General features: G+C 51.1%; 3 protein-coding genes across 4 annotated transcripts; 1 reads left to right on the forward strand and 2 right to left on the reverse strand.

Annotated features, from left to right (window-relative positions):
* Positions 1–949: 949 nt before the first annotated feature.
* GLMP (glycosylated lysosomal membrane protein) lies at positions 950–4,734 on the reverse strand. The gene is made up of 6 exons (XM_049806543.1): positions 4,620–4,734; positions 3,636–3,893; positions 3,136–3,318; positions 2,775–2,993; positions 2,352–2,629; positions 950–2,017 (listed from the first exon to the last, which is right to left on the reverse strand). The coding sequence occupies exons 1-6, from the start codon at positions 4,716–4,718 to the stop codon at positions 1,849–1,851; spliced, it is 1,206 nt and encodes a 401-aa protein (XP_049662500.1). The 5' UTR covers positions 4,719–4,734; the 3' UTR covers positions 950–1,848.
* Positions 4,735–5,009: 275 nt separating this feature from the next.
* On the reverse strand, positions 5,010–13,192 carry CCT3 (chaperonin containing TCP1 subunit 3). The gene is made up of 14 exons (XM_049804986.1): positions 13,052–13,192; positions 11,637–11,698; positions 11,145–11,195; positions 10,987–11,049; positions 10,291–10,387; positions 9,788–9,905; positions 9,417–9,603; positions 8,783–8,932; positions 8,186–8,318; positions 7,648–7,729; positions 7,345–7,525; positions 6,811–7,056; positions 6,094–6,225; positions 5,010–5,364 (listed from the first exon to the last, which is right to left on the reverse strand). Exons 1-14 carry the CDS (start codon positions 13,080–13,082, stop codon positions 5,260–5,262), a joined length of 1,638 nt encoding a protein of 545 aa, XP_049660943.1. The 5' UTR covers positions 13,083–13,192; the 3' UTR covers positions 5,010–5,259.
* A 1,746-nt stretch (positions 13,193–14,938) lies between these two features.
* SSR2 (signal sequence receptor subunit 2) lies at positions 14,939–19,835 on the forward strand. Of its 2 annotated transcripts, none has more exons than XM_049804988.1 (6): positions 14,939–15,348; positions 17,096–17,250; positions 17,819–17,917; positions 18,308–18,416; positions 18,594–18,671; positions 18,995–19,835. In XM_049804988.1, the coding sequence occupies exons 2-6, from the start codon at positions 17,096–17,098 to the stop codon at positions 19,103–19,105; spliced, it is 552 nt and encodes a 183-aa protein (XP_049660945.1). In that variant the 5' UTR covers positions 14,939–15,348; the 3' UTR covers positions 19,106–19,835. The 2 variants fall into 2 exon arrangements, with proteins under 2 accessions (XP_049660945.1, XP_049660944.1); XM_049804987.1 differs by lacking the exon at positions 14,939–15,348 and adding an exon at positions 15,745–15,952.
* The last annotated feature ends 1,107 nt before the right edge of the window (positions 19,836–20,942 follow it).

A 20,942-nucleotide genomic window follows, 5' to 3' on the forward strand; every position in this document is an offset into this window, starting at 1 on the left:
CGCTGCTGCCAGGATTCATAGCTCTGCCCATGGGATGCCATCATCCATAGCTTTGCGCAGAGGATGCCATCATCCAGCCCCAGAATGGTTTCCAAGGGGGGAAAAGATGATGTTTCCCCAAACTGCCCATCTCCCAGTGCTGCAACAGCACCCCAGCGCTACACCCTTCTCCTGGATCCCTGCATGGCAGTGTGGTGTCCCGCCCAGCTTGTCCTTCCTTCTCTTCCTCCTGATGGAGGTTCAGCACCTGGTTCACAAACCAGTTGGCCCGGTAGGAGGGAGGGAGTCCTGCCCCAAGGAGGGATGTGGGGAGAAGCTGGGGATGGGTGAGATGGCACCAGGCTTGCTGCCTAGAGCTGGGGATGGCCAATCCCCCCCTTGGGCCAATCCCCCTCCCAGGATGGGCACTCAGCCTGCACCCCTCAGGGCACAGCACCCTACCCTAGAGTCCTTTGCAGACACAAAGGGACCCCTGGGAGTCCAGCCCCATGCAAGTCTGATTGTCTCAGTTCTATGATTCTCAGGCATAACCCAAACCTGTTAAAAATCCACCAAATAAGGGGAAAGCCCCTCCATCCCCAGATCTGCCAAGTGTTTGGCTTGTCCTGCCTCCCGTCCATGAATGCTGTAATCGTGGGAGCAGTTCACCCACTGCAGCCCAGCAGTCAGAGAATGGGAACAGTCCAACTCTTTCAAGTGCACTTCTTGGCCGGGATACAGCCCACGGCCTGGGTGCACGCTGACCCCACAGCTCATAGGCAAAACCACCCGAGAGCACCAGATGCTGCTGTGGGGCATGAGTCAATCCAGGGGCAGGGAGCCTCCCTCCTCTCAGAGGTGTTTTTGCACCTTGGCTCCTGCTGAGCTCCTGCACCCTTTAATTCCTGTGAGGGCCGAGAGCTGCTCGCCTCATGCTCACCCATAGCGCAGTGTTTCCACATGAAACTGCTCATAGAAGTCCACTTTATTTGGTCAAAGACAAGTCAGCGATTGAGAACATGAAAACCTAGCACATCCCCAAGTGATGCACTACCTCTGCAAACACCGAGCAGCCACAGACCACGCTTGCCTCATGGCTTCAAGCACCTGGATAGCACCTCCAAGCCAGCCCTGCAGAGCCGATGGCTGCAGTTAACCAAGAGCAAGGCTAGATCAGCCCTTTATGGGCTGACAGGACACACCGAAGCTCAAGCAGCTGCTGCAGAGTGGCACCAGGTTTCCCTCTTGGACCAGCAGCCCTCACCAAGGCCAGCACAGGAGAAAGTGCCTGTTGGGGACTGAGGAGTCTGTGAGCCCCAGCTGGGTTGAGGCGGGGGCTGTTCTGGGATGTCCCCAGCACAGTGAGAAGCAGCAAGGCACCCTGCACACTGGCAGGAGCAGTACCGGTCCCCCAGCCCTGTTCTCCAGCCCTGCTCCTGGGCTGGAGCCACCCAAGCAACCCTGGAGCGCTCTGGAAGCAGCACAGGACAGGGCACAGCCAGTCCCAGCTGTTGCTTGGCTGCAGACATGACAACAGTGGTTTTATTCCTCAGGAGAAAGAGGATCTTTCTGCAGCTCAAGGCAACCCTGACCACCTTCCCCCAGTCACTTCTCTTAGCTGGATGGATCAGGAAAAAACAAAGGAAGAAGTGTAATCAGATGCAGGATCCAGGCAGGAGGGAGTAGGACAGAGGGATACGTGACGTGGGCAACTGCTGCAAATGTTGCCCTGGTCCCTTCCGAGCCTGGACTGCAGGGGCAGAGGGGAGGACAGCGAGGAGATTGCAGGCATTAGAGCCCCTGCAGCAGCTGCCGACATTTTCTGGTGACAAGAAGGATCCTGGGGGGTCTCTCCAGGGACCATCCAACTCAGTTGATGGGCTCGTACTCAGAGTAGCGTTTCCTCTGAGCAAAGAGGACCACGGAGCTGCCCACCAGGAGCATCACCATGGGGGTGCCCAGTGCCACAGCCGTGATGGAGATGACGAGGGGGGAGAAGGTGTCCTTGGGGGGCTGCCCGAAGCCCAGCAGAGCAGACCTGCAGGAGGGAATGCGACAAATCAGCCATGGAGATGGGGATCAGCTGTGTCCCCACGGGTGGAATATCTGGGGCTTTCCACCCCAATAGGGTCAGATCGAGATTTCTTGTCAGGATCCCACATGGGGCAGGACAGGGTTTCCCAGAATGGCAGAGGGGTGAGGGAGTGCGTCAATAAACTGCAAAACTCCTTGTTACAGGATCATAGGAAAACACAGACTTTTGAAAGGAGATAGTTATCAAACAGAAAAACCCTCTAACCCAGCAGTTCCCCAAACTGCAAGTTATTAGTGGCTGGGAGAGTATCATTTCATGCACAACAGACCCCACTCACCAGCTAAGGTAGTGCTTCTCCTGGTAAACCTTTCCATCCTCTCCCCCAAAAGAGATATTGATGGCACTGATGGTGTAGGTGCTGCCTACACCCTCCCCAAAGTAGGCGTGGACAATGCTGGACACAGGCAGGGTCCAGTTGGCTGCTTGCAGCCCATGAGACCGGCACTGGATGCTGTCCTCACGCCTGGGGGTCTGGGAGCCGTAGGCTGTTGCCTTCCACTGCAGGAAGCTGAGCGTGGAGCTGTCATTTTGGGACTCGGCTACCAGGGAGAGCATCTGGTGGAGGGAGAGCAATAGGCAGTGAAGTGAGGGCAGGAGAGGGTCTTCATGCCAGGGTGAGCCATAGGTTGCCCAGGCTATTTCCCCCTCACCCTCATTCCTGCAGCAGGGGACATTTGTCCAGTGTTCACCCCACACTCACCTCGAAGATGGTGGGAGTGTACTCGTCGTCAATGGAGCGTGCCGAGCGCAACTTCTGCACCACCCCTATCTCCTCCACTGTGGCCACCTCCAGCACAAATTTGGAGCTGTTGCCCCGCAGAGCCACGCCAGCCAGGACAAACTCCACCTTAGAGCTGTTTTCTGTGTGCAGGAGGCTGGGCAGGGGCCCGTCACGGCCACTGGCCTCGTAGGCTGTCACCTGCAGGGCAAATAGGTCAGAAGAACAGCACGATCACCAGTTGGGACACCCAGGAGAAGGTGCTTTGGACATGATACTCACTGTGTTCCCCCTGTAGCATCCCAGTGCAGTATATACCCCCTCTCTGCCCCTGTGGACTTACCTGAAATGCCAGGCTGCCGTTGGAGAAGCTGCCACTGGGGTCAGTGGCCGGGATGCCTGTGAACTCAGCCGTCAGGGCCGTGTGGTTCAGGGTGTGATTGATGCTGTCCCAGGAAAAGTCAGACAGGTCGTACGTGGGGTAGAAGAGTTCTTCCAGTGTTTTGGCCTCACTGTATTCAAACACCTAGGGAAAAGGAAGGGGAGAGGGGCCAGGAGCCACTAGCAGGTGCTCTGGATGCCACCGCTTTGTGCTATGGTCTATGGGCTGCCACGCGCAGGGCTGCCACTGCCACGGGGAGAGGAAGAAGACCAAAAAGGAGCTGCCTTGGCCAAACATCTCAAGGCACCATCACAGCTCAAGCTAGAGACAACCAGGGTAGCACACACAAGGGGCCATTGCGCCGCAGCTGGGAAAGCTGCCGACTGACCTTCTCGGCCCCAAGCAACCCCCTGCACCATGGGGCAGCTCCCCCGGAGCAGGGCCACCTTCCTCAGTGGTACCTTGGTGAAGACAACGGCAGTAGAGTAGACAACACTGCTGGGAGGGTCGATCCAGATGGCACCCGCAGGAGCAGGTGAGAGCAGCTGGGTCCAGTTGATACCCAGGGTGCTGCTCCTGCTCTCCGTAGCCACCAGCAGCACTGTGGGGGCCCCGATACTGCTCCAGATGTAGTGCAGGGTGTCACTAGGTCCCACCGCCCGCACGTGAAGCAGGTTGACAGAGGAGTTGTTCCAGCCAGGGTTGTACTGCATCGACACCTGCAGAGGAAGGTCTCAGGGGGACTCGGTCCTGCCCAGTGCAGAACAATTCCAAATGCACAGCTTCCTGGCAGCAGGCAGCCCCCAGATGAGGGCACGTGATCTGCCTCAGCTTCCCCATGATCTCTGCAGGCGAGGAAGCCCTGCCATGGCCCAAGTGTTGCTAAACAAGCTCGGTCAGCATTTCACATCCTGTTTCGGAACAGCTTTCCGGCAACTTCCCTGCCCACAGCCACAGTTGTCCCACTGGATCAGGACACAGCGGGGAGATGAGAGACGGAGGCGGGTGGCACCGGGATGTGTGGCAGCAGGACGGGGGTTGGCAGTACAGGGTCCCCAGGATGGAGGAAGGGGACAGGTTCCCTCCAGCTCCAGCCGAACCCGGGGGTGGGATTTGCTCGGCGCGGGGCATGGAGACCCGAGGAAGCCCCTTCTCCTCCCCAAACCCCGCAGGCTTGGGCCACAGTATCGGCATCACCCGCGGCCGGGTCGGATCTCGGGACAAGGGCTGCAGCCCAGGCCCCTACTCCGAGCAGGATCAGGCGTCCGAGGCTTCGGGGCGCTCTGCGGGGGAAGGGGGGGTGGGTTACGCGGGGGTCTGGCCCGGTCCCCCACACGGGTCGCAAGCGGAAGCAGCGGGACGAGCCCCAGACCGGCGGCTGGAGACCACGGCGGCGCTCCGACACCCGGCGCCCCCCGCCCCCCCGGTCCCGCCGCCCCGCTCACCTGCCGGCGGCCGCCACCGGCCCCTCCCTGCCCGGTACCCCCCCGGCCGCCCGCCAGCGCCAGCAGCAGGAGCACCAGCACCAGCGCGCTCGGGGCCATGTCGCGATTCCGCCCGCCCCCCCCTCACGTGACCGCTCAGAGACCTTCCCCCGCCCCCTTAGAAGCGCCGCGCGGGAGCCTTAAAGGAGCCGCCGACCTTCAGAGAGGCTCTGGGAGTAGGGAGGGGATGACGTCAGCGCCCGCGGAGCCGGGGGGGGGGGGTGTCCGGCCCCCCCCAACGGGCGGCCCCAGCCCCGCACCCTTAACCCGCCCAGAGCCCCCTGGCAGCACCCTCCCCCCTCCTTCCTAACCTGCCTTAAATGCACAGACTGAAATGATGTGTTTTCTTTTTTGAGGCAAACGGTCTCAAAGTTTAATTAATCCAGAGACTTAAATTAAGCATCAGTATCTCCACCCAGAGCAGGGGCACTTAATGACACGTCAGCCCTTTCCCCCACCTTCATGGGCTTTTTTTTCTCCCCCTCCCTCCCACAGACTTTAGACAAACTTTTCCCCAGCTCCGTCTCAGTCCAGGGTCACTTCATCCAGCTCTTCCATAGTCGGAGGTGCCTGGTTCTTCCCAGCAGTGCCTCGGTCCCTCTTATTCCTGGGCTGCCTCTGGCGCAGCAGGCTGCTTGCTTTGATCATCACCCTTCTTTTTGTGCCCCGAAACAATGTCATCAATACGGAGGAGGAGAACTGCAGTCTGGGGAGAAACCCCGTACCCAGGTTTAGTCAGGAGCTGATCACAAAGAATAAAAGCCAATCTAGCCGGCTTTCACACCATTAACTAAATTATTCTCTCAGCACAGCACGTGGCAACACAGCACAGCGGAAAGGACACAATGCCCATCAAAGGCAGGTAGGATCAGTCCATGGCTCTGGCACCTGGCAGGGACGCCCCGTGGAAAAGGGGACACCAATTATTTCTAGCTGTCTGACGAGAAAGGGACAGAGCATCCCTTCAAGAAACTGCCTTTGATCTAACACCAGCAAGCAAATGCTTAAAATGTGATCTTTTAACAAGAGGAGGGCAGCTTATGCAAGGCCACTCAGACAATCCAAAGGGCTGAAGCTCCCAGGGCCGCTAATTGGATTCCAGCACATTGCTGGCACTGAACTTCCCACAGTCATGGCTCTGGCTGTCACTTGGAGCAGCCCATCCTTGTGAGGCTAACTAGTCTGCAGAGTCTGCAGAAAAAGGTGAGATGGAACACAACAAGTTTTAGCCACAGGATCAAAAATCAACCCCTCTGAAAGCCCAAGCATGGGCTCCCATGGGTGCTGCATCACACCTCCTGCGTTAGCAAGCTGAAACACCAGCACACTCAGTTTGCGCCGCTTACCCAAACATTCAAGTGCACAAGTAGTAACATTCCCCTCTCCCAAGAGATATGCTACAGAGGCTCTTAAATTTCCCCCCCTCTCTCCTTACCTCTACTGCTGTTTTATAGGTCTGCAATTTGACTGCTAAAGGCTCCCAGATCCCCAGGTCCTTCATATCAACTAAGGCTCCGGTCTCACCATTCACTCCCCATGTCTGGCTTCCTTCCTGAGTGTGTTTTGCCTGTAAGGAGAAAGACAGGTCACCACCAATGCAGTAAGACACAAAATTCACTTTCTGGAAATTCAGACTGACCATGGGCTCAGGAAAATAGTAAAAGGTCATTAGATTTTTTTCGATTTATACAAGAACATGTTACTGAGCACCACCTGAAACCTGTAATTATATCAGAAGTTAAGACTTGGAGATATTCTCTCTCATGCCATCCAACCTAATCTCAAAGAAAAGATTTTGATTTTGTTCACCCTCAGATTTTTATTGTTTTGTTTTTAAACTCTGGTACCTCAAACATGCTATTTAATTCCATGTTCATGCTTTCAAATTTGGCATAAAACTTTGGCAAAAATGTTTGCAGCCCAGCTAATGCAAAAAACCCAACAACAGTCTTTCAATCACCTTGAACAGATCAGTTACTTCAACGCAGTTTTCCTTTAAAGCCTACCGCATCTCCTAAAAAGCTACGCCCTCAATGCCCTGACAAGCTGCCCCCGCAAGGGCACTGCTATGGAAAGACAAATGATCTCATCGGTAGGACACAGCAGGAAAGGGCTGAATCTCTTCAAGACGATCCTGTGCCACGTGCCTTACCCTGAGTGAGGTCAGCACACGGATGGTACTAGCACCACAGTTCTGGATCAGCGTTCGGGGAATGACTTCCAGAGCCTGGGCTACTGCACGGTAGGGCCACTGCTCCACACCCGTCATGCCTTTGGACTTCTCTGTCAGCGCATGGGAAACGGCCATTTCGGTAGCTCCCCCTCCTGGCACCAGCTGTGGGTCGATGAGGACATTGCGACACACCTGCATGGCATCCTGAAGGTTGCGTTCTACCTCCTGCAACAGGCATGAAAGCACAGATTTATTGGTTGCAGGGAACTGTAGCACACCACCAGCTGAAAGCACAGCCCACAGTCTGCTGGGCTGGTTCCTCTGCACTATACAAGTTTTGCCTTCACTGAACAGTACAGCCCACAAGATGGGAATTCTATGTCGCTCCAGAACCCAGAGTAAACTTGTGCTTGCTTCATTTGTACACAACAGCTGCTCAAAAGTAAGAAATGACTTACTGACACCAAGAAAGTGGCCAGGATGGGAGGGGATGCAGAACATGTAATAACTTACTGCTAGGATTTCCTTGCTGGCTCCACGCAGAACAATAGTGCAAGCCTTTGGGTCTCTGCAATCAGTGATGAAGGCGAAGTACTCATCTCCTATTTTTTTAACTTCAAAGAGCCTGGCTCCTGTTCCCACATCCTCCTCGCGCAGCTCATCTGTCCGACTCACAATGCGAGCTCCGCAGGCCCTAGCGCACAAACAACAGTCGAGTTAAATGCTCACAAGAACTGGGGAGAAAGGGTGAGGTAAGAATGAAAACTCCATGCCATAGACAGCAAGAATGGGCTCCAGCGAAGAGACAGCGTTTACCTGGCAATCCTGTTGTTGTCTGTCTTTCTTACTCTGCGGATCGCGGTGATGTTGGCTCTCATCAGGTAGTGTTGGGCCAAGTCTGAAATCAGGTTTGTGCAATTTTATTGATGAATCGGCAGGATCATGACAAACTTTGTGTCTTTAAAGTAAAAAGGGTTATGGAAAGAAAAACCTAAATGTAGCTTCTTAAAGTAAGCTGCAAGGCAAAACTACAATGCAGCTTTCCACAGTTTGCTAGACTCATCCTCACTTGTGTTTTGATATCGTTTCCGAATGCTGGAAAAGCAAAATATTATCCTAAGTGTCCATGTTCACAAGGCAACCTCAAGACCCAAATTCAATGCCTGCAATGTAGAACTATTTGCTAGAAAGCTAAAATCCAAACCAAAACCAGGGTCATGTTCAAAATCAGGTTGGGGGGTGGGGTTGTGTTTTGTTTTGGTTTTCTTTTTTAAAGTACCAAATGGTGCACTTAACATAGCATGAACCTTATTAAGATGAATTCGACACAAAGAAGGATCACATGTGTTATTACCAGAAATTCCTTTTTCTGTGATGACCAGATCTGGCTTGACTCTCATCAGATCCTCGCAAATCTGCTGAATGTATTCTTCCTCCATCTGCAGGATACGGGCAAAGTCTTCCTCCCGCGTTATTTCAATATCAGTCTGCACAGAAAGAGGTGTAAGTATTTCTCCCAACCCTTCACCGAGTTAGACACAGATCCCCTGGCTTGAGTGATCTTAACTCCTCCAATGTTGCCTGGGGAAGAGTTGAGGAGAACTACACAATGAAAAATACTGATCAAATAAACTATGACACTGTGTCAGTTTAACATTAGTGTTAATTAAAGCATGGAAATATTTCTTTGACTCTTGATCATCACTTAAGATACACAAATCACTGTAGCTGCTTCAGTGAGTAAAAGCACTGTAGCCTTAGTTATATTTTTCTACCTTTTTCCCCCAGTGTACTGACCCCACAGCAAAATTAGCCTATATATGCAAAAGGTCTCTGAAAGGCAGAACACAAAGAAAGCCTTTTGCCACTCACACTTTTAACTATCTGTATTTGTTCACTTTACTAGTCTTAAATCAAAAGTTGCTGACATCTCTAACAGGACTTGCTTTACCTGGCTCTCTCCTTTTTTGTACTCTAGTGAACAATCCAGAAGGACAATGCGTGGATTCTTAATAAGGCGACGCATTCTGGGATGAGTTACATCTTTATTCACCATGATTCCACGCAAAACACAGGAGTCTTCACTAAAACCACCTGGAATCTGACAGACACAAGAAAGGGGGAAAATGAGACAAGTCAGTCTGCTCTACAAAAACCTGTATATCTGTGCTCCTGAAACTATCCATCCCATGTACCGAAAAAGGAAAATTCTCCCAAGTAACCATGATGCATCCAGGTCACAATCTGTGTTAATTTTAAGAGCACTCTGACTTAGATTAAGCAAAAAGCCATGGAAGAACTTGAGAAACTGCTCACATCCTATTGCCTGGCAATACGTGTTTGGAAGATGGAAACCAAAACAACTTAAATGACCTTTTTGACAAACATTCTAAAAGAGTGGAAATAACTGCCCCAGGTTTCACTGTAAACCAGCAAGGCTAACAGCACTGACAAAAATATCTTCAAGGGTTATGTTGGTGGACTGCAGATCAGTAGCACAAAATTCTTCCCACTGCATCCTAGGAACAACTGGTTCAGAATGAGAAAGGGACATGCAGATAAGAAATGGTTCAGGACATACTCACCTTTTCTACTTTTGCATATTTTTTAATATCAATTTCCTTTCTACCATTTTCTTCAAACTCCACAGTCTTAACAGCATCAAGAGCAATGCTACAGGCCAAGTCAGACCAGCGGTTTATTGCCTTGGTATTTATAGCACTCTTTATTATTTTAAGCATCATCTCTTTGTTGTTCACGTCCACTGGAGTGCTGACACAAAGGAAAAACCAAACAGTAAACAGAGTAATACTCCAAGCTACAATCTATTCCCATTAAGTCCCTCTCCAATTACACTGAAGTTACATTTTAGTAACATGATTCCCTGAAGAATCATCTTTAAGCAGTACAGAAACCCCATATCCCTTCTCTCCAACTCCCACCAGCTCATACTTACCCAATTTTCTTTAGAATACTGATCATGTCATCCAGAGCCTTACGATAAGCCCCAATGATCACAGTTGGGTGCATCTGCTGTTCAAGGAAGTGTTCAGCAACAGAGAGCATCTCTCCGGCTAAAAAACCCCAACAAAACCAAACCATCAAAATTCCCCAGATAAGTTAGTAGAACAACCAACAGTCAAGACAGGAGAACAGCGCACCAGACAAAAAGTATCTGCTGTCCACAGAACTCTAACAGCATCTATACCTTACTTAATACTTAACTGTGCTTATCTGAGGGAAAGAACACAACTTTCCAAAACATGGAGCTGATCACCTAAGGTGATCTAATGAACCTAGCATTCTCTTTCGGGGGAGAGGGGGAAGGGTTGACTTTTAGTGTTGGTAAATAACAAGTATCTTTCTCATTAGGGCGTACTTACTGGGCTCTGATGAGCAAAAAGGGCGAACTTCAGCCTTAACTCTTTATAAAAAGTATGTCTTATTCACTCTCCTTACCAAGGATAATTACAGATGTGGTCCCATCTCCAACTTCTTCATCTTGAGTACGGCTAATCTCTATCATTGATTTTGCAGCTGGATGCTGGACTTGAATCTGTACAGGAGCAATGGGTATGTTTTTGTTCCAGAATACTAAAGCTGAAACTTCATTCATCACTTAATGGAACAAATACCACACCTTTTAAACAATCAAAGGCATTCTGCCCAACTATAGCAAAGATTTTTCTTCCTTTTTGAGACTGAAAATAAGCCCTCACCTTTCACAATATTATGTCTCCCATGGTTTTTCAGGCATTACTATTTTTGTGATGTTATTTTAACAGCACTTGCACCAGGAAAACGACAATAATTTCTTAGTCTAATTATCTGGCATTGTAAAAGCAAGTATCTACTCATAAGGTTTTGATGCAAGTGATTATAGCTACAATTACCATACAATTTACAGCAGTCTTGTAAAAACTCCATGAAAACTTACCACCCTGGGATCAAACCTACTCTTCTGAAGAGGTTTGCTGGAAATATTTAATTCCCTCCTCCCACCCCCAGTAAGCACCCTTTTTGGTACTGCTGTTCAGTACTTGCTGGCTCTCAAGTCAAAAGTTGACATAATAGTTCCATTGGCAGCTATGTAACTGTATCTTGGCAGATTCCGACTCACATGTTAAGCAAGACAATCCTTTAGGAGAAACTTACTTCTCTAAGAATAGCATTGCCATCATTGGTCATCACAATCCCACCCATAGGGTCCAAAAGCATCTGCAACCAAAGAGAAGCAATATTTGCACTGAACTATATTATGTGTAGCGTTTCTAGTCAGTATGCAGCACAGGTATTTCAACAAAAGTTCTTACCTTCATCATAGCTCTTGGTCCTAAACACGTTCGGATAATGTCAGCAATAGTCTAGGAGGAACAAAAGAAATGAGGCAATCAGGAGGGCATCGAAATAAACAGCCACTGCAAATTTTAAGTGACCCAATGACTCTTCAGTTGCTTAGATGCAGAAGTTAAGAATTGTGTGGGAATGAGAATACAGGGATTATAAGAGCACTGGCATGACACTCAATTATTATTTAAATCAGCTATCAAAATTTATACACTTTCAGATTTTGCAGGGAAAGAGGTTTTGGTGTTTTAAACCCCGCCATGTTCAGTTACATTGCACCCATTATTTTAACACCGAAAATTCATTTTCTGTGCTGCTTCTACTCTGGATTTGTACAGGCTAGAGAAAACATATTTCAGATCCAGCTTTCCTTCTTAAATATATAAATACATATATATATGCATACATACTATAAAAGAAAAAAAAAATAAAAATAGCCTGACATGAGAATACGGTACCTTAGCAGCAGTGATGTTTCCAGTCTGGACTTTTCTTCCAGACTCACGTTTCATATTCTGACCTAAAGTGCATAGAAAAAAATAAAATATTAAAGTACAAATATAACTTTAATCTGATCTTACTAGGAACTCCAAGACTGAAAAAGTGATACTGACAATACATCAAAGACATCCTCTCAGTCACACACACTTGATATATGACCAGTTCTAAATTAAGAGTTTACAATATAAATATCACACCCACTATTAAGAAAGCATGGAAGAGTTTCAGTGAAAAACAACATTCCTCATTATAACAGAATTGATTAGCATCATAATTCAACTGAGACAAAACTTTGCAACCCTGAAGTATAACCTATTCCCCAAAGAAAATCAAACAGCAGTGATTCACTAGAATCCGCAAGGTCCCACAAAGACTACGAACTGCTGCACAGCAGTTTTCAGTCAAAAAAAAAGTTACAGATGCTCATGCACAATAAGTGAAACGCTGGTTTAAAATTAAGTTTTGTACATCAGTGTTGCTGGGCCTTTGGCACATTAGGGTGAGCAGCCATTGCTGTATCACTGGCTCACAACTGTGTTTGGGGACTAGCTGTCAAAAGGGTCTGCCCTAAAGAATATCTAGGCTTGGTGATGCTTTTGTTTTATAAAAAGCTTAGACTGGATGAGCATCATTTACTTCAGGAGCGGATATTTGTGCATATCGATTTATAAGACAGAACAAAAGAAAGCAACAGTGAAAGCAGCACAAAGAATAAGGTAAGCAGGCCTACAGCAAAGGGGCCCTGGGCTACAACAGCCTGCCTCTTAGGTTAATGGTTAACAGAGCAGATGGAGAGCTGAGAATGAGAAACCCACGCAGAACCTCCGGGTTCCCCCCGGGAAAGTCTCATATTGGAGGCTGGTGAGAGAATCACGACGTGCAAGGGGTTCAAAGGGGACGGCACAAAGCAACGTGCTGAGAAACACACGAGAAGAAACACAGCTGAGAGAAAACGAGATCTGCCAGGAGAAGTTTAAGGAGGAGCGGGGGCTCCGCTACCCTGAGATCTCTCTCGCAGGGAGCAAAGTGGGGCCGCAGGCGGGGGGGGGGAGGAGGCACGGCCCATCAGGACGGGGCAATGCCTGCGGAGAGCCTGCGGGGACTGAGGAGACACAGTGAAGGGGGGGAGCTCAGGGCGTGCCGGGGGCGGGAGCCGGGATCCAGCGGAGCGGAGGAGAGGCGGGGGGGTGGTCCCGGCCGGACTGGGGGTCTGGGAGGCAGCGCCCGGCCGCGAGGGGGAACCAACATGGCGGCGAGGAAGATGACAACCAAAGGGGGACCCCCTCCTCTGTCCTCCGCTCCCCCCCCCCCCCCCCCCCCCCCACCTCCGGGAGCCCCCCCGAGGGCCGGGCCGGGCGGCGGCAACACTCACTGAGCACGAGGACAGGGCGCGGGCCCATCATTGCGGCGGCTCAAGCGCAGCGCCCGGCGCGGAACCTTCTGGAGACAGCGAAGGCGAGGCGCACACTCCGAGAACTGCCGCTTCACCCTGCCCCGCCTCCCGCCCCGCAATGACAAATCCCGCACCGCGCCGCCGACGCGCCGTCCAATAAGGAGGCGGTGCTCCTCCTCCTCCGCCGTCTCCCTGGCGCTCACAGCAGGTTCGGTTGAGAAGCGAGGCCCCAGCGCATGGGGCCGCGGCGCGTTGGGCGGGGCCGCGTGGGACTGCGCATGTGCGGGCTGCCGGCGCCGCGCGAATGGACGATGTCGGGGGGAGTCACTGCAAGTACGCAAAGGGGTCGGAGAGGCAAACGTTGGGCGGTCGCATGGGGGACACTCTCGTGCCGCCCTCCCCGTTCCATCTGGAAGGTACCGCAGCCGGGATGCGGCGGCTCCACCGGTGAGCTGGGGGGTGGATCGCGTCTCCGAGAACCGTCTGTGGAAGGGAAGTCCTCAACGCCCACCCCCCTTCCTGTCAGCACCGTGGTCTCGCCCATCCCGCGCCGCCGCCGCCTGCCGCGGGGCATGCTGGGAGGGACAGTTCCTGAGGCCGCGGCCGAGCCCCACGGGCTTCCGCAGCCGCTGCTCTGCCCCACCGCGGCCCCTTCGACGTCTCAGAGGCAGAAGCGGAGCTGCCTGGTGGGACCTGAGACCCTCCTAGTGCCCCGGAGGCTTTGGTTTTCGCCTTAGAGTCCTCGGTCTGCAGCTGAGGCGTCCCCACAGCAGCCATTTCTGTCACAGTGCACTTCGTCAGGCCCCTCCAGTTGTTCAGTGTTAATTACTGGGAAAGAGGGTGCAAAACCAGTTCCGTTTGCCCTTTCACAGCCAGTGCGCCTAGAAAAGTTTTCAGCTTGTCTGATTTCCCCCCCCCCTTGAATTGTTCTGCTCAATAACAAGGCTTTGTCTACTTCCCTCATAATTACTTGCTCTCTTCCAGCTCACATAGACATCCCCCCCCAGCCCCCAACTGTTAGCCAGGAAGAAAAACACATAGAAGTAGGTTGGATGAATTAACCTCTGATAACCAACTGCTACTTGAGTATGGTGCTTTGCAGAGAAATTCAACCCTCTTCTTTGTAAAAAGGTCTAAGCTTCTTAGGCCAAGGACAGGTATTTTCTCAGTGTTTGTGTGATGGAGTCCTAGTCTATCCTGGCACTGCAGCAAACCCTGCTGAGGTGTGGAGGAGAGAAGCCCAGCCTGTGGTTACACTGCCTCAGTGTACATCAATTTAAGCTCTCTGATGCTTTCCGTAGTCTGCAGCTTGGATAAGCTCTGCGTGGGTCAGCAGGGAAAGAAGAAAGTGGGTGTATGGAGAGCTGTTGGCAAAGATTGGGAGCAGGGAACTTTGATAAAAGAAAGAGTATGAGGTGGTACATGGACCCAGTGGCTGGGACCCTGGAGAGGTGGATTCATGTGCTGTGTGGATGCCCCATCTCTGGAAGTGTTCCACACCAGGTCAGATGAGTCTCTCAGCAGCCTGGTCTAATGGAAGGTGTCCCTGTCCATGGCAGGGGGGATGGAACTAGATGATCTTTAAGGTCCCTTCCAACCCAAACCACTCTACAATTCTATGATCTGTGTGTGTGAGGAGGAATATGTGTACAGAGGTGTGGATTTGTGGTCCTTCTCCCACCAGAGTTCTGCAGGCAACTGCCTGAGAAACATGGAACAGGTGACCTCTCAAGGCTTCCTCCAGCACTGAAAATCGGGCCCTGTGGCTTTCTCTTTTGTTACTGGTTTTGCAACAGGGAGGTCAGGACATTTCCTAATCTGTCGGAAACAGAAGGGTGGAGCATCTCTGGTGTGGGGTTAGTTAAGCAGAGCGTCCCCGATACATGAAGGTATAGTTCTGGGGTCTGTGCACTAGGAAAGGCGTCCCACCTGACGTTTGAGGAATTTAACACTGATCCTCCTCCCTGCTCTCCTCTTCTTCTCCCTCGTCGCTTTACAGAGCCTCTATGCAGTTGGCAGCACTGGTGTGCTGGGTGGACCTGCTGGCCCTCCTCCTCTTAGGTCTGCTGCTGCTGCTTGTTGAAGTGCTTTTCCGAGCCATGGTGGTCATTGGGCTTCTGCTCTACATGCTTGTCACTAACTGAAGACAAAGTGGGGAGGGCGCCTCTTCTTCCCCTTGTTCCCAGAGCTCTTGAAGAAGGCGACAAGAGGAGAATCACACCGACCTCAAGAACAGATGGAGAGAAACATAAGCCGTAGCCAAAGGAAGAGGGGAGGTATGGCTGCCTTCTGGCTTCCTATGTTACGTCCTTGCTTGGCAGCTTTGTTGTCTTCACTCCCAAAGCAGTAAATTCAGCAATGGGCCTCCAGCAAACCCAAATCACAGGTTCAGGCTGCTTGTCCCCTTCCCCCTAAGGTGAAGCCGAGTCCTGCCAAGGTGCATTCCTTCAGCCTGCACCTCCCAGGTGCAAGCCTGTCCTGCCGCGTATCAAAACCCCAGCGAGCCATGCCTGAGGCTCCAGGAGCTGCCCTGCGCGGGGCGGCTCCACTGCGGGGTCCGGGGTGGGGCAGGGGGCGGGGGGCAGCGCTCTGTTCTCCCCCGGAGGGTTTGGAAGCGGTATTTTTGGACTAAAAGCTGGTGTTCTGCAGACAAGTGCTTCAACCCTCTTCCCCCGGAGGGAAGGCCCAGAGCGGCAGGAGGCCGGGCAGCGGCCGGAGAGAGGGGCTCTGCGCAGGCGCGGAGTCGTGTCCCCACACACTGGCAGGCGGGCTAAGACTACATTTCCCAGGGTGCCGAGGGCCACCGCCGAGGCGCCATTTTCCGGTCTGCTGTGCTTCCGCTGCCTCTGCGCTGACACGGTCTTCCGCGGGGTAGCGACGGTGAGGGACTGGGGGTAGTTGTAGGGCGGGGGGCTTCGTGGGGAGGGACTAGGGGTCGGGGAGGAATCCGTAAAGGGAGGAGCTTGGTGGAGTGTCTCTCATTTTCTGGAGGCGGGGGGTCCTGGGAAGGGTCTGTGAGGGTGGCTTGGGGGTGGGTTTTGAGGGGATGTGAGGGACCAGCCAGGGTCTTCTGCTGTAGTGTTGGTGTCTGGGTCTCCTGCAGGCAGCGGTCGGTGAAACTGGGCGGTTCTTTGGCATGGAGCAGTATCTCTGAGCTTACGTTTGGGTCTCTGGGCTGTGTGGGTGTGTAGGAGCAGCCTAGAGTGGAAATGCTGGAGTAAAGACTGTGGCAAGGGAGTATTGAGGGGAAGGAAAGGTCTTGGGGCATAGAGAGTGGAGGCTCTGGCATGTGAGCAGTTTTTGCATTTAAAAGCACTAACAAGTTTCCTAATGGGTTGCATATATAATGGCGGTGTTTCCTTGACCGCTCAGCAGGGCAGCTCCATAGGTGCTAGGCTCAGGGGAACTGGGACACGTGGCCTGAAGCAGGGACTTCTGGGGACCAAAAGGTCGCTGGAGGGAGTTGGTGGTACCTCAGTGGCTGGAAATAGGAAAGAATAACAAATGTTTGAAATGAGGAGCTAGTACTTTCTGATAAGAACAGAGAATTTGATGGGAAGAAGAGCTAACTCTGTTGTACAGCAATTAACTGGTAATTGCTAAAACTGGTGAAACTGTTAATTGCCAAAGGTTTTGCTCTGAAAGTTACTAGAAGAGGCTTTGTGGTCTGAGATCTTTGCCAATTACTGAGTTGTGATAAAGGGGAGTGATACTCGTTGGGGCTTTGAAAAGGGAGAAAACCGTTGTCTTTTCTTCCATGCCTGCTGATCTGGGACACTGCTGTGCCACTTCCTACATCCTTGTAGGAGAGCGTAGAGGTATTTCAGGGGCAGTTGCAGACTTGTGTGGAACCATGGTAGTTTTCTGCCAGCTTGTGATAATCCTTTATCAATATTGCTGTGAAGTATACAGGTGTTCATGTCTTACTACACATGAATGCCTGAATTGTCTTGTTTAGTTGTCCTGTTTGTGTTCTTTTTGTAATTAAATTATCAATTACATTCCATTTTCTTTTGCTTCTAGATGAAGCGCCTGGTTCTTGCTGTGTTTGCCCTGTTTTGTGTGGCCCACTGTGAGGAAGGTGCCAGGCTCCTGGCCTCCAAATCTCTGTTAAACAGATATGCAGTGGAGGGCAAGGACTTGACTTTGCAGTACAACATCTACAATGTTGGCTCCAGGTGAGTCTTGTCCAGGCTCCTGATACTGACCAGGAACAAATGTTATGTGTGTGCGTCTACAGGGTATGAGACTTATTTCTAGGCTCCATGATGTGCTCTTACCTTTGCTCACCCTAACTCTGAGCTTACCAGCAATGCTTGAAGGTTTGACCCTGCGATTTGCTTTTTTCTTCCTGTTCCATTGTCCCCGCTTTCATTGTTTCCTGATTTCACCTCGTGGCTGCTGTAGCTGTTGGTCCAACATGGTGTAGTTACTTTTGTGTCTTGTGACACTCTGCTCCCCATGCATGCAGCCTCCCTTTCTTGGCTTCTTGAGGTCTTTTTCATGTCTGGTTTCCTGTCTTTTTTGCAGTTTCTCTCAGCTTTGCCTTCCTCTTCCTGTGGTCTCCCTGCAATACACCGTGACTCTCCTCCCCATCTTCTATTGGTGACTCTTTATGTTTCAAATACCAGTTCTTCCAGCTGCTGAATTGCCAGTATGGTACTGTCATCCCTCTTTGGCGCAGTCCCCGTGAGTAGAATGACAAGTCTAAGATTCTCTTCTCATCCCTTTCTTTGTTGCCTTTAGTGCTGCTTTAGATGTGGAGCTGTCAGATGATTCTTTCCCCCCAGAAGATTTTGGCATCGTCTCTGGGATGCTCAATGTCAAATGGGACAGGATCGCTCCGTATCTTTTCGTGTTTTGAAATTTCTCCCAATGCTCCTTCTTACCCCTAAGCATGCTGTAGCTCTCCTGTCTTCAGTTGTCACTGAAATTCCAGCATGCCAGACCCTGGGCAGGGTACTGAATGCAAACCTCTGGTCTCCTTGAAGATGCTTTGTTTAAAAAAAAAAAAAAAAAAAGTTCCTTGCAAACAGGGCCAGGTCCATATGCAATTCATCTGCTGGGAAGGAGGAGCAGCTGGATCAGCCTTGGATGGGTCTGGATGTCTGTAACCACAGAGGACTCAGATCTGTCAGCAGGACTGACTTTTCCACCTCATTCGAGGCTCCTTACCCATCTCCTCACTTTTCTTCCTCTGAATTGCAACTATTTTCCTTAATTTATGGCTCTCAGAGCAAGTAATGTGTCCCACACTGTAGTTCTGCGGCCTCTCAAAGCTGGTTACTTCAACTTCACCTCTGCTACCATCACGTACCTGGCACAGGAGGGTGGACAGGTTGTGGTGAGTTGACTGTTTATAGGATCCTTTCCCAAATTGGACAGCAGATGATGCACCTGACTGTGCTCTTTGAGCTGCTTGTTAGGGGATGATGCATGTCCTGCACTCTTATACTGCACAGACTCTGTTGCAAGAAGGAAAGGTAGCAAATGCTATCTTTTTTCCCCCTACCTTTTTCAGGTTGGTTTCACTAGTGCTCCTGGGCAGGGAGGAATCTTGGCTCAGCGTGAGTTTGACAGGAGGTTCTCCCCTCACTTTGTAAGTACCTTTCAACTGGTAATTGAAATTGCACTGCAGCAACTGTGCAACCCAGCACAGGGGCTTTTTGCCAGTTTGTGGTGTGTTTGGTTTGCACTACAGTCACCTAAAAGTGGTGTTGCAACATGGATTGCAATTAATCCGTATCAGTTGTCCAGAAGAGTATCACAGAAAAAGCAAAGAGTTTTATCCCAGCTACGCCTGTGAAGGAGCTGGCACTGTGGGATTTGAGCCAGAAGCTTTGAGAGTAGAAAACCTGATGGCTGTAAGACTCATCTATACGTGACTTGTTTTGACTTTTTTCTAACAATTTCTCCTTCTAGCTGGACTGGGCAGCTTTTGGTGTGATGACCCTGCCCTCCATTGGGATCCCACTGCTGCTGTGGTACTCAAGCAAGAGAAAGTATGACACCCCCAAAACAAAAAAGAACTGAGCAAAGTCAAATGCCACCAGCACCTCAGAGCTCAGGAAAGAACAAACATTAACGCACCCAGAACTGCAGGTGTGTTGGTATCAGCAACAGTCCCCACTGCAAAGCGCTGCCTGGGCTGTGCTTCAGCCCTGTTGGCAAGAGGGAATCAAGTGCTTCAATGGCAGTGATGTGTTGTCTTCCACATTTTTAAAAAGAAACAAGCAAACAAAAAAAAAACCCCAACTGAAAATCCCCAACCCCCTTGTCTGCATATTTGGAGCAGAGACCCATCACTCCATTGCAGACATAGTGCCAGCACGTCTGTGATGATATGACTGTGTTAACATCCAGAGGAGTTTGCGGGGGGTGCAGCCCCGCAGTGTTTCTGACATCGGTGCTGCCTTTGGAGCTCCTTTGGGGCTCTGTTAAGCCAAATGGGTCTTTGCCTGCTGCAGTCTTCTCAAATGTATTAAATCTCAGGGCCTTCGCCTCCGAGCACTGCCTGCCTTGCTGAAACATTTGTGAGAAGCAGCTCTATCTAGTGACAAAAACGGGTCTCCTTTTGCGAGATGCTTCTTAGAGCTGCTGCTTTGCTAAGTGGGGCACAGGAGGTCCCTGTAGATGCTTGTTCTCTAGGAAGCCCCATTGCATTTTGCTGAACAGTTAATTGCTGTGTTTTTGTTCTTTCTGGTTGCTCTGTTAAGGGTTGAGGTACTGAGGATTTTGTAATAAAATGAACACCATGAAAGAAGCCTGCCTTTCTTTTACTGAGAAGTCCTGGAGGCACCTGGCTGCCTTCAGAAGCAGCTAATAGGCATACAGTCAGTAAAATAAATCACTATTGATAAAATTAATGGAAGAGGGAAAGAAGGGCCCAGAAGGCCTGGTCCCTTGTACCAGCTTTCCTGACAACTCCAAGCCCTAGTTATAAGATTTCACAGCCGTAAGTAAATGTGGCTGCATGTTGAGCATTCATTTGTGCTTTTCCTACAGGAGAGGTGGTGGCACAGTGGGGGCCTGCAAGTGGTGAGAGGTGATTGATTTCTGCCCTGGGCTTTGGGCAGGGAGGCAGTGGCTGTTCATATGTGGCTGTGCTCCTGGGGCATTGTGTGGCTTGGTGTGGCCAGTTGCTGGAGGCCAGGTGCCCACCAAAGCCGCTCTATCACTCCCCCCCACCTCAGCTGGACAGGGGAGAGAAAATATAACAAAAGGCTTATGGATCAAGATAAGAATGGGGAGAGATTATTCAATCAGTTCCCATCACAGGCAAAACAGGCTCGACTTTGGCAATAAATTAAGTTAATTTTCCCTATCAAACCAGAGAAAAATAAAACCAAATCTTAAAACACCTTCCCCCCACCCCTCCCTTCTTCCCAGGCACAGCTTCACTCACGAATTCTCTACCTACCCCCCCTGGCAGTGCATGGGTACAGGGAATGGGGGTTGGAGTCAGTTCATCACATGTTGTCTCTGCCACTCCTTCCTCCTCAGGGGCAGGACTCCTCACGCTTCCCCTGCTCCAGTGTGGGGTCCCTTCCACAGCAGAAAGTCCTCCACAAACTTCTCCACTGTGAGTCCTTCCCACAGGCTGCAGTTCTTCATGAACTGCTCCAGCATGGGTCCCTTCCACGGGCTGCAGTCCTTCAGGAGCACACTGCTCCAGTGTGGGTCCCCTGTGGGGTCACAAGTCCTGCCAGCAAACCTGCTCCAGCATAGGCTCCTCTCTCCATGGGGCCACAGGTCCTGCCAGGAGCCTGCTCCAGTGTGGGCTTCCCACAGGGTCACAGCCTCTTTGGGGCATCCCCCTGCTCCGGCGTGGGGTCCTCCACGGGCTGCAGGTGGATATCTGCTCTGGTGC

This window comes from Accipiter gentilis, chromosome 7 (assembly GCF_929443795.1).
Source record: "Accipiter gentilis chromosome 7, bAccGen1.1, whole genome shotgun sequence".
Classification (NCBI taxonomy): Eukaryota; Metazoa; Chordata; class Aves; order Accipitriformes; family Accipitridae; genus Astur; species Astur gentilis.